Here is a 14319-nt window from a genome sequence, read left to right on the forward strand (position 1 = left end):
CATTTAACAAAGTGGCGTGCCACTGGCTGCTCCGAATCTCCTTTATTAAGAGCTTCCCGAATTGCACAACGGTGGTTAGCCATCCTGTCTCTAAAGATCGTCACCGTCTTGGCAATGTAGACCAAGGAGCATGGACAGATTAACATATATATAACATATATGCTTGTGCATGTTAACCTGTGTCTGATTGTATACCGCCTGTTGGTATGATGGTGCTGGAACATCTGACCTCTCATCATGCTGTTGCATGTAATGCAACTTCCACATGTAAAGCATCCCTTTTTCGAGGTCTCCAGCCAGGTATCCTTCTGGTGACATTCAGTTGGGTCAGTTTTGACCAATATATCCCTCAAGTTCTCTGCCCTACGGTAGACCATCCGAGGTGGCTTCACCCTATGGAAGGGAAGTGATGGATCTGTTTCCCAAAGCGACCAATGCTGTTGTACAGACCTCCTCAGCACATCACATGTAGGGGTATAGGTGGTCACAAAATTTAGTTGCTGGGTATCCGTATTAGGCTTCATCTGTTTACCTCCCATGGGAGCATCAAGTAACCTTTCCTTGGTGGTTCGGACCATCACATCATCATATCCTCTCGCCACTAACTTCTTCTCCATTTCCGTAAGCTGCTTCTTCATAGTAGGTACCTCACTATTATTTCGGATGACTCGAGTGAGCTGAGAGGTGACGATCCCTGTCTTTTGGTGCCTGGGATGGAAGCTCCTGGCTTCCAATAAGGAATTTCGACCTGTTGGCTTTGTGTACAACGATGTGCCAAAGGAGCATATATCACAGGCCTCCACCTTGTATATGTTCAGGTCTAAGAAGTGTATCATAACTTCACTATATTCCATCTTAAACCGTATTGGACAGTCCATGGAGTTCAAACATAACACCCGTGGTTCCAATTAATCTCTGCTGCCCCCCCACACCAGAAACACATCATCAATGTACTGTACATAGTATCTGATGTGGGGGTGAATGAACGGTTTCATGGCCATTTGTTCGTTACACAAATGTAACTTCTGCCGTCCTCTGCTTTTCATGGTTATTTGTATTACACCAACCTCTCCCTGACCCGATTCCCCTCACTCACCAGCTCAAAAGCCACGTTCTTTCACACCCCCCATATCTCACCTCCTTGGCTTGGTCCCACACTTCTTTCTCCAAGGCATTGATCTCCAAGGCTGGTAGCGTGAACTTAAAGTATGGTCTCAGGTTCTTGTACACATATATGAAAGGCCCAGATGCCACCGCCACCGCCGGAGTGCGCGGCTCATTCTGATCCATTAGAAAAGCAGCCACGCCTGTAGGCAGGTCCAGCAGGGCATTCTCAGACAGTAGGCTGGTGCCTTTATACACCTTCAGCTTCATGTTATACGGCCCCGTGCCCATGTCACTAACCACCAGCTGCCACAAAACACATCATGTTAGTAAGTTACCCCAGGGTGAGAAAAATATAATGATATCACTAGCAAACATTTACCTTATAGTCCCCATCTCCATGTAGGTCAGCAAGGGCTGAAAGGTAAAAACACAAGATTATAGTGAAGACAGCAACAGAGAAACAGGTATGTCCCTCCCAACAAAGGGTGACTTAGAAGGGAGCAATGAGTCTGTCCCTTCCATGGCAGGGTGATATTGAAGAGAGCTATAAATCTGTCCCTCCCATCACAGGGTGACACAGACAGAATGGAGCTATAATTCTTCCCCTCTCACCACAGGGTGATACAGACGGAAGGGAGCAATGAGTCTGTCCCTCCCACCATAGGGTGACACAAACAGGAGGGAGCCATGAGTCTGTCCCTCCCACCATAGGGTGACACAAACAGGAGGGAGCCATGAGTCTGTCCCTCCCACCATAGGGTGACACAAACAGAAGGGAGCCATGAGTCTGTCCCTCCTATCACAGGGGGCAGCAGACAGCTCTGCAAGGATTACCGACCTACAGGGGAGTTCTGGGAGGATTACCGACCTACAGGGGAGTTCTGGGAGGATTACCGACCTACAGGGGAGTTCTGGGAGGATTACCGACCTACAGGGGAGTTCTGGGAGGATTACCGACCTACAGGGGAGTTCTGGGAGGATTACCGACCTACAGGGGAGTTCTGGGAGGATTACCGACCTACAGGGGAGTTCTGGGAGGATTACCGACCTACAGGGGAGTTCTGGGAGGATTACCGACCTACAGGGGAGTTCTGGGAGGATTACCGACCTACAGGGGAGTTCTGGGAGGATTACCGACCTACAGGGGAGTTCTGGGAGGATTACCGACCTACAGGGGAGTTCTGGGAGGATTACCGACCTACAGGGGAGTTCTGGGAGGATTACCGACCTACAGGGGAGTTCTGGGAGGATTACCGACCTACAGGGGAGTTCTGGGAGGATTACCGACCTACAGGGGAGTTCTGGGAGGATTACCGACCTACAGGGGAGTTCTGGGAGGATTACCGACCTACAGGGGAGTTCTGGGAGGATTACCGACCTACAGGGGAGTTCTGGGAGGATTACCGACCTACAGGGGAGTTCTGGGAGGATTACCGACCTACAGGGGAGTTCTGGGAGGATTACCGACCTACAGGGGAGTTCTGGGAGGATTACCGACCTACAGGGGAGTTCTGGGAGGATTACCGACCTACAGGGGAGTTCTGGGAGGATTACCGACCTACAGGGGAGTTCTGGGAGGATTACCGACCTACAGGGGAGTTCTGGGAGGATTACCGACCTACAGGGGAGTTCTGGGAGGATTACCGACCTACAGGGGAGTTCTGGGAGGATTACCGACCTACAGGGGAGTTCTGGGAGGATTACCGACCTACAGGGGAGTTCTGGGAGGATTACCGACCTACAGGGGAGTTCTGGGAGGATTACCGACCTACAGGGGAGATCTGGGAGAATTACCGACCTGCAGGGGAGTTCTGGGAAGATTACCTACCTATGCAGGAGGAGCATGTGTTCAGACCTGCAACAGGGTCGTAGTGAGCATCCAACCACTTAGAATTAGATTCACTGCAAGAGACAGAGAGCGAGAGAGCATAGCCAGAGTCACTATTGTATGTGTAGCACATATACATAACACAAGCAGCAGTGCCAGCCTTCTCCTCACGCACCACTACACTGTGACACACAGCATACAGTCTGACACGCACCACTACACTGACACACAGCGTCTGACACGCACCACTACACTGACACACAGCGTCTGACACGCACCACTACACTGACACACAGCGTCTGACACGCACCACTACACTGACACACAGCGTCTGACACGCACCACTACACTGTGACACACAGCATACAGTCTGACAAGCACTACTACACTGACACACAGCGTCTGACACGCACCACTACACTGTGACACACAGCGTCTGACACGCACCACTACACTGACACACAGCTCCTGACACGTACCACTACACTGTGACACACAGCATACAGTCTGACACGCACCACTACACTGACACACAGCGTCTGACACGCACCACTACACTGACACACAGCGTCTGACACGCACCACTACACTGTGACACACAGCATACAGTCTGACAAGCACTACTACACTGACACACAGCGTCTGACACGCACCACTACACTGTGACACACAGCGTCTGACACGCACCACTACACTGACACACAGCGCCTGACACGTACCACTACACTGTGACACACAGCATACAGTCTGACACGCACCACTACACTGACACACAGCGTCTGACACGCACCACTACACTGTGACACACAGCATACAGTCTGACAAGCACTACTACACTGACACATAGCGTCTGACACGCACCACTACACTGTGACACACAGCATACAGTCTGACACGCACCACTACACTGACAAACAGCGTCTGACACGCACCACTACACTGACACACAGCACACAGTCTCACACGCACCACCACACTGACACACAGCGTCTCACACGTACCACTACACTGTGACGCAGAGTCTCACACCCACCACTACACTGTGACACACAGCAGTCTCACACACACCACTACACCATAAAATGTATACACAGCACACGCACCACCACACCATAACATGCATGCACACGCACTACTACACCATAACATGCATACACAGCACACGCACTACTACACCATAACATGCATACACAGCACACGCACCACCACACCATAACATGTATACACAGCACTCGCACCACCACACCATAACATGTATACACATCACACGCACCACCACACCATAACATGTATACACATCACACGCACCACCACACCATAACATGTATACACATCACAGACACCAGTACACCTTAACATGTATACACATCACAGACACCAGTACACCTTAACATGTATACACATCACAGACACCACTACACCATAACATGTATACACATTACAGACACCACCACACCATAACATGTATACACATCACAGACACCAGTACACCATAACATGTATACACATCACAGACACCAGTACACCATAACATGTATACACATCACAGACACCAGTACACCATAACATGGATCACAGACACCAGAACACCATAACATGTATACACATCACAGACACCAGTACACCATAACATGGATCACAGACACCAGTACACCATAACATGTATACACATCACAGACACCAGTACACCATAACATGGATCACAGACACCAGTACACCATAACATGTATACACATCACAGACACCAGTACACCATAACATGTATACACATCACAGACACCAGTACACCATAACATGTATACACATCACAGACACCAGTACACCATAACATGTATACACATCACAGACACCAGTACACCATAACATGTATACACATCACAGACACCAGTACACCATAACATGTATACACATCACAGACACCAGTACACCATAACATGTATACACATCACAGACACCAGTACACCATAACATGTATACACATCACAGACACCAGTACACCATAACATGTATACACATCACAGACACCAGTACACCATGACATGTATACACATCACAGACACCAGTACACCATGACATGTATACACATCACAGACACCAGTACACCATAACATGTATACACATCACAGACACCAGTACACCATAACATGTATACACATCACAGACACCAGTACACCATAACATGTATACACATCACAGACACCAGTACACCATAACATGTATACACATCACAGACACCAGTACACCATAACATGTATACACATCACAGACACCAGTACACCATAACATGTATACACATCACAGACACCAGTACACCATAACATTTATACACAGCACAAGCCTTGCTTAAATCATTCTTACCCCTCGCGGCTGCTGTCAGATGAGGATGTCATGGTGAGCGGTCTGGAGGTGGGGGGTATCAGAATGTCCCAAACCGTCTGTGCAGTATATGAGGGTTTCTGGTTACAGTGTAAGTGCTCTGTCACTACACCCAGTGCATACTTTATAGCTGTGACACATGCACTCCCTGGCTATTAATTTGTAACCCTCTTTCTAGTTATTTCTGTATATGTAATGGTCTATATCAGTTGCCTGTCTCCCTCTCTCTGGCTATCATTAGCTACCTGTCTCTCTCCCTGGCTGTCACTAGCCGCCTGTCTCCCTCTCTCTGGCTGTCACTAGCCGCCTGTCTGTCTTTACCTGGCTGTCACTAGCCGCCTGTCTCTTTCTGGCTGTCACTAGTTGCCTGTCTCCCTCTCTCTGGCTGTCACTAGCCGCCTGTCTGTCTTTACCTGGCTGTCACTAGCCGCCTGTCTCTTTCTGGCTGTCACTAGTTGCCTGTCTCCCTCTCTCTGGCTGTCACTAGCCGCCTGTCTGTCTCTCCCTGGCTGTCACTAGTTGCCTGTCTCCCTCTCTCTGGCTGTCACTAGCCGCCTGTCTGTCTCTCCCTGGCTGTCACTAGTTGCCTGTCTCCCTCTCTCTGGCTGTCACTAGCCGCCTGTCTGTCTCTCCCTGGCTGTCACTAGTTGCCTGTCTCCCTCTCTCTGGCTGTCACTAGCCGCCTGTCTGTCTCTCCCTGGCTGTCACTAGCAGCCTGTCTCCCTCTCCCTGGCTGTCACTAGCAGCCTGTCTCTCTCTCTGGCTGTAACTAGCCACGTGTCACTCTCTCTGGCTGTCACTAGTTGCCTGTCTCCCTCTCTCCGGCTATCACTAGCTGCCTGGCTGTCTCTCCCTGGCTGTCACTAGTTGCCTGTTTCCTTCTCTCTGGCTGTCACTAGCCACTTGTCTCTCTGCCCCTGGCTGTCACTAGTTGCCTGTCTCCCTCTCTCTGGCTGTCACTAGCCGCCTGTCTGTCTCTCCCTGGCTGTCACTAGTTGCCTGTCTCCCTCCCTCTGGCTGTCACTAGCCGCCTGTCTCCCTCTCCCTGGCTGTCACTAGCAGCCTGTCTCCCTCTCCCTGGCTGTCACTAGCAGCCTGTCTCTCTCTCTGGCTGTAACTAGCCACGTGTCACTCTCTCTGGCTGTCAATAGTTGCCTGTCTCCCTCTCTCTGGCTGTCACTAGTTGCCTGTCTCCCTCTCTCTGGCTGTCACTAGCCGCCTGTCTGTCTGTCCCTGGCTGTCACTAGTTGCCTGTCTCCCTCTCTCTGGCTGTCACTAGCCGCCTGTCTGTCTCTCCCTGGCTGTCACTAGTTGCCTGTCTCCCTCTCTCTGGCTGTCACTAGCAGCCTGTCTCCCTCTCCCTGGCTGTCACTAGCAGCCTGTCTCTCTCTCTGGCTGTAACTAGCCACGTGTCACTCTCTCTGGCTGTCACTAGTTGCCTGTCTCCCTCTCTCCGGCTATCACTAGCTGCCTGGCTGTCTCTCCCTGGCTGTCACTAGTTGCCTGTTTCCTTCTCTCTGGCTGTCACTAGCCACTTGTCTCTCTGCCCCTGGCTGTCACTAGCCGCCTGTCTCGCCCCCTGGTTGTCACTAGCACTCTCACTCTGTACAACAGCCCCCAGCTGTCTCTATCTAATGCTTCCTATACTAAGCCGTCTATCCTATAAGGCCAGTTACCATAGTGATAATTACGTCACCTCCAAGCCTCCATCCCAGCGCTATCATTAGATGTCACTCACTAAATTAGCCAATCACGACATATTGGTTCTTTTTTCTATAATAAACTTTATTAATAGAAAAAAGCACAAAAGAACAAACCGGTTACCTGTCTATGTCGCTGGATTGTAGCTAATGACGTCACTAGAAGTCAAAAAGGTGCCGCTGGGATGTCACTGTCAACTCCCTGAAATGAGTTTTTATGCAGATTGGGATGTCTGAATAAAGTCACATTTTACTCAACAATGAAGCAAGTGTGATGTATATTTACTCACAAAGTCATTTACAGATCAGGACATTACACAAATATTGTCAGACAAAATAACATGACAGACTCAAGACAACTTCTATAATATTTCACTATTATATGTATATTAGTCATATATAATCACATAAGGGTTAATATATTGCTGGTGTATTATGTGGCTGACAGCTAAACATAATGTTATTTATATATAAACACATAAGGGTTAATGTAATACTGGTGCATCATGTGACTTTATTATACACTGTATTTAGTGACAGCTAAACATAATATTATTTATATATAAACACATAAGGGTTAATGTAATACTGGTGTATCATGTGACTTTATTATACACAGTATTTAGTGACAGCTAAATATAATATTATTTATATATAAACACATAAGGGTTAATGTAATACTGGTGTATCATGTGACTTTATTATACACTGTATTTAGTGACAGCTAAACATATAATATTATTTATATATAAACACATAAGGGTTAATGTAATACTGGTGCATCATGTGACTTTATTATACACTGTATTTAGTGACAGCTAAACATAATATTATTTATATATAAACACATAAGGGTTAATGTAATACTGGTGTATCATGTGACTTTATTATACACAGTATTTAGTGACAGCTAAACATAATATTATTTATATATAAACACATAAGGGTTAATGTAATACTGGTGTATCATGTGACTTTATTATACACTGTATTTAGTGACAGCTAAACATAATATTATTTATATATAAACACATAAGGGTTAATGTAATACTGGTGCATCATGTGACTTTATTATACACAGTATTTAGTGACAGCTAAACATAATATTATTTATATATAAACACATAAGGGTTAATGTAATACTGGTGTATCATGTGACTTTATTATACACAGTATTTAGTGACAGCTAAACATAATATTATTTATATATAAACACATAAGGGTTAATGTAATACTGGTGCATCATGTGACTTTATTATACACTGTATTTAGTGACAGCTAAACATATAATATTATTTATATATAAACACATAAGGGTTAATGTAATACTGGTGCATCATGTGACTTTATTATACACAGTATTTAGTGACAGCTAAACACATAATATTATTTATATATAAACAGATAAGGGTTAATGTAATACTGGTGTATCATGTGACTTTATTATACACAGTATTTAGTGACAGCTAAACACATAATATTATTTATATATAAACACATAAGGGTTAATGTAATACTGGTGTATCATGTGACTTTATTATACACAGTATTTAGTGACAGCTAAATATAATATTATTTATATATAAACACATAAGGGTTAATGTAATACTGGTGTATCATGTGACTTTATTATACACTGTATTTAGTGACAGCTAAACATATAATATTATTTATATATAAACACATAAGGGTTAATGTAATACTGGTGTATCATGTGACTTTATTATACACAGTATTTAGTGACAGCTAAATATAATATTATTTATATATAAACACATAAGGGTTAATGTAATACTGGTGCATCATGTGACTTTATTATACACAGTATTTAGTGACAGCTAAACACATAATATTATTTATATATAAACACATAAGGGTTAATGTAATACTGGTGTATCATGTGACTTTATTATACACAGTATTTAGTGACAGCTAAATATAATATTATTTATATATAAACACATAAGGGTTAATGTAATACTGGTGCATCATGTGACTTTATTATACACAGTATTTAGTGACAGCTAAACACATAATATTATTTATATATAAACACATAAGGGTTAATGTAATACTGGTGCATCATGTGACTTTATTATACACAGTATTTAGTGACAGCTAAATATAATGTTATTTATATATAAACACATAAGGGTTAATGTAATACTGGTGCATCATGTGACTTTATTATACACAGTATTTAGTGACAGCTAAACATATATTATTATTTATATATAAACACATAAGGGTTAATGTAATACTGGTGTATCATGTGACTTTATTATACACAGTATTTAGTGACAGCTAAACACATAATAATATTTATATATAAACACATAAGGGTTAATGTAATACTGGTGTATCATGTGACTTTATTATACACAGTATTTAGTGACAGCTAAACATATATTATTATTTATATATAAACACATAAGGGTTAATGTAATACTGGTGCATCATGTGACTTTATTATACACTGTATTTAGTGACAGCTAAACATATATTATTTATATATAAACACATAAGGGTTAATGTAATACTGGTGCATCATGTGACTTTATTATACACTGTATTTAGTGACAGCTAAACATAATATTATTAATATAGAAACACATAAGGGTTAATGTAATACTGGTGTATCATGTGACTTTATTATACACAGTATTTAGTGACAGCTAAACATAATATTATTTATATATAAACACATAAGGGTTAATGTAATACTGGTGTATCATGTGACTTTATTATACACAGTATTTAGTGACAGCTAAACATATATTATTATTTATATATAAACACATAAGGGTTAATGTAATACTGGTGCATCATGTGACTTTATTATACACAGTATTTAGTGACAGCTAAACATATATTATTATTTATATATAAACACATAAGGGTTAATGTAATACTGGTGTATCATGTGACTTTATTATACACTGTATTTAGTGACAGCTAAACATAATATTATTAATATAGAAACACATAAGGGTTAATGTAATACTGGTGTATCATGTGACTTTATTATACACAGTATTTAGTGACAGCTAAACATAATATTATTTATATATAAACACATAAGGGTTAATGTAATACTGGTGCATCATGTGACTTTATTATACACAGTATTTAGTGACAGCTAAACATATATTATTATTTATATATAAACACATAAGGGTTAATGTAATACTGGTGCATCATGTGACTTTATTATACACAGTATTTAGTGACAGCTAAACATATAATATTATTTATATATAAACACATAAGGGTTAATGTAATACTGGTGTATCGTGACTTTATTATACACAGTATTTAGTGACAGCTAAACATATAATATTATTTATATATAAACACATAAGGGTTAATGTAATACTGGTGTATCATGTGACTTTATTATACATAGTATTTAGTGACAGCTAAACACATAATATTATTTATATATAAACACATAAGGGTTAATGTAATACTGGTGTATCATGTGACTTTATTATACACAGTATTTAGTGACAGCTAAACATAATATTATTTATATATAAACACATAAGGGTTAATGTAATACTGGTGCATCATGTGACTTTATTATACACAGTATTTAGTGACAGCTAAACATATAATATTATTTATATATAAACACATAAGGGTTAATGTATTATTTATATATAAACACATAAGGGTTAATGTAATACTGGTGCATCATGTGACTTTATTATACACAGTATTTAGTGACAGCTAAACACATAATAATATTTATATATAAACACATAAGGGTTAATGTAATACTGGTGTATCATGTGACTTTATTATACACAGTATTTAGTGACAGCTAAACACATAATATTATTTATATATAAACACATAAGGGTTAATGTAATACTGGTGTATCATGTGACTTTATTATACACAGTATTTAGTGACAGCTAAACACATAATATTATTTATATATAAACACATAAGGGTTAATGTAATACTGGTGTATCGTGACTTTATTATACACAGTATTTAGTGACAGCTAAACATAATCGCCTAGATTTAGAGTTTTGTCGGTAAAGACCCGCGTAGCTAACGCAGCTTTTTTACCCAATGCACCCTTAAGACAACGCTGGTATTGAGAGTTGTCTGAGGGGCTGCGTTAGGCTCCAAAAAGGGAGCGTTGAGACGAATGTACCGCCACTTCAACTCTCAATACCAGCGTTGCTTACGGTAGCGGTAAGCTGGCAAAACGTGCTTGTGCACGATTCCCCCATAGGAAACAATGGGGCAGTTTGGGATGGAAAAAAAACCTAACACCTGCAAAAAAGCAGCGTTAAGCTCCCAACGCAGCCCCATTGTTTCCTATGGGGAAACAGTTTCTAAGTCTGCACCTAACACCCTAACAGCCAATCAGATTTTTCCTACCTTAATTCCGATTGGCTGATAGAATCCTATCAGCCAATCGGAATTCGAGGGACGCCATCTTGGATGACAACATTTAAAGGAACCGTCATTCGTCGTCTAGTCGTCGGTGAAGAAGGATGTTCCGCGCCGGAGGTCTTGAAGATGGAGCCGCTCCTTGTTGGATGAAGATGTCTGATGGTCCGGATGTCCTCTTCTGCCCGGATAGGATGAAGACTTCTGCCGCTCCGGATGTCCTCTTTTGGTCCATCGGTGCCCGGCTGGGTGAACACGACTCAAGGTAGGGAGATCTTCAGGGGGGTAGTGTTAGGTTTATTTAAGGGGGTTTTGGGTTAGAGTAGGGGTATGTGGGTGGTGGTTTTTAATGTTGGGGGGGTTGTATTTTTTTTTACAGGCAAAAGAGCTGATTACTTAGGGGCATGCCCCGCAAAAAGCCCTTTTAAGGGCTGGTAAAAGAGCTGGCTACTTTTTAATTTAGAATAGGGTAGGGACCTTTATTAGTTTGGGGGGCTTTTTTATTTTATTTGGGGGCTTAGAGTAGGTGTAATTAGCCTAATATTCTTGTAATCTTTTTTTATTTGTTGTAATTTAGTGGGGTTTTTTTTGTAATTTAGTTTAGTTTATTTAATTGTATGTAATTGTAGGTAATTTATTTAATTAATTTATTGATAGTGTAGTGTTAGGTTTAATTGTAACTTAGGTTAGGATTTATTTTACAGGTAATTTTGTAATTATTTTAACTAGGTAGCTATTAAATAGTTAATAACTATTTAATAGCTATTGTACCTAGTTAAAATAAATACAAAGTTGCCTGTAAAATAAATATAAATCCTAAAATAGCTACAATATAATTATTCGTTATATTGTAGCTATATTAGGGTTTATTTTAAAGGTAAGTATTTAGTTTTAAATAGGAATACTTTAGTTAATAAGATTTAATTTATTTAGTTAGATTAAAATTATATTTAATTTAGGGGGGTGTTAGGTTTAGGGTTAGACTTAGCTTTAGGGGTTAATACATTTATTAGAGCAGCGGGGAGGTCCGGTCGGCAGATTAGGGGTTAATACTTGAAGTTAGGTGGCGGCGATGTTAGGTAGGGCAGATTAGGGGTTAATACTATTTATTATAGGGTTTGCGAGGCGGGAGTGCAGCGGTTTAGGGGTTAATAACTTTATTAGAGTAGCGGTGAGGTCCGGTCGGCAGATTAGGGGTTAATAAGTGTAGTTAGGTGGCAGCAACGTTGGGGGGGGCAGATTAGGGGTTAATAAATATGTAGGTGTCGGCGATGTTAGGGGCAGCAGATTAGGGGTTCATAGGGATAATGTAGGTGGCGGCGGTGTGCGGTTGGCAGATTAGGGGTTAAAAATATCTATTATAGTGGCGGCGATGTGGGGGGACCTCGGTTTAGGGGTACATAGGTAGTTTATGGGAGTTAGTGTACTTTAGAGTACAGTAGTTAAGAGCTTTATAAACCGGCGTTAGCCCATAAAGCTCTTAACTACTGACTTTTTTTTGCGGCTGGAGTCTTGTCGGTAGAGGGTCTACCGCTCACTTCAGCCAAGACTCTAAATACCGGCATTAGGAAGATCCCATTGAAAAGATAGGATACGCAATTGGCGTAAGGGGATCTGCGGTATGGAAAATTTGCGGCTTGAAAGTGAGCGTTAGACCCTTTCCTGGCTGACTCTAAATACCAGCGGGCGGGCAAAAGCAGCGTTAGGACCCCTTAACGCTGCTTTTGACGGCAAACGCTGAACTCTAAATCTAGGCGAATATTATTTATATATAAACACATAAGGGTTAATGTAATACTGGTGCATCATGTGACTTTATTATACACAGTATTTAGTGACAGCTAAACACATAATATTATTTATATATAAACACATAAGGGTTAATGTAATACTGGTGTATCATGTGACTTTTATTATACACTGTATTTAGTGACAGCTAAACATAATATTATTAATATATAAACACATAAGGGTTAATGTAATAATGGTGTATCATGTGACTTTATTATACACAGTATTTAGTGACAGCTAAACATAATATTATTTATATATAAACACATAAGGGTTAATGTAATACTGGTGTATCATGTGACTTTATTATACACAGTATTTAGTGACAGCTAAACATAATATTATTTATATATAAACACATAAGGGTTAATGCAATACTGGTGTATCATGTGACTTTATTATACACAGTATTTAGTGACAGCTAAACATAATATTATTTATATATAAACACATAAGGGTTAATGTAATACTGGTGTATCATGTGACTTTATTATACACAGTATTTAGTGACAGCTAAACACATAATATTATTTATATATAAACACATAAGGGTTAATGTAATACTGGTGTATCATGTGACTTTATTATACACAGTATTTAGTGACAGCTAAACATAATATTATTTATATATAAACACATAAGGGTTAATGTAATACTGGTGCATCATGTGACTTTATTATACACAGTATTTAGTGACAGCTAAACATATAATATTATTTATATATAAACACATAAGGGTTAATGTAATACTGGTGTATCATGTGACTTTATTTTACACAGTATTTAGTGACAGCTAAACACATAATATTATTTATATATAAACACATAAGGGTTAATGTAATACTGGTGTATCATGTGACTGCACACGTGTCACTTTACAAACGTCTGTGATCTGCACACTTGTCACTTTACAAGCGTCTATGATCTGCGCACGTGTCACTTTACAAGTGTCTGTGATCTGCACACGTGTCACTTTACAAGCGTCTGATCTATACACGTGTCAGTTTACAAGGGTCTGTGATCTATACACGTGTCACTTTACAAGGGTCTGTGAACTATACATGTGTCAGTTTACAAGTGTCTGTGAACTGCACATGTCACTTTACA

At 40.8% G+C, this 14319-nt stretch overlaps 1 protein-coding gene across 1 annotated transcript in view; it reads right to left on the reverse strand.

The window, feature by feature from the left end:
• Positions 1 to 6972, reverse strand: part of BBS1 (Bardet-Biedl syndrome 1) — a gene marked incomplete in the record, with an annotated part of 155169 nt that extends 148197 nt beyond the window's left edge. The window contains 4 exon segments of the mRNA XM_053720018.1: positions 1138 to 1410; positions 1487 to 1521; positions 2936 to 3009; positions 5294 to 6972. Of these exon segments, the coding sequence (XP_053575993.1) occupies positions 1138 to 1410; positions 1487 to 1521; positions 2936 to 3009; positions 5294 to 5325 (414 nt within the window).
• Between the last annotated feature and the right edge of the window lie 7347 nt (positions 6973 to 14319).

The sequence above is a fragment of the Bombina bombina genome, chromosome 7, assembly GCF_027579735.1.
Source record: "Bombina bombina isolate aBomBom1 chromosome 7, aBomBom1.pri, whole genome shotgun sequence".
NCBI classification, from domain to species: domain Eukaryota; kingdom Metazoa; phylum Chordata; class Amphibia; order Anura; family Bombinatoridae; genus Bombina; species Bombina bombina.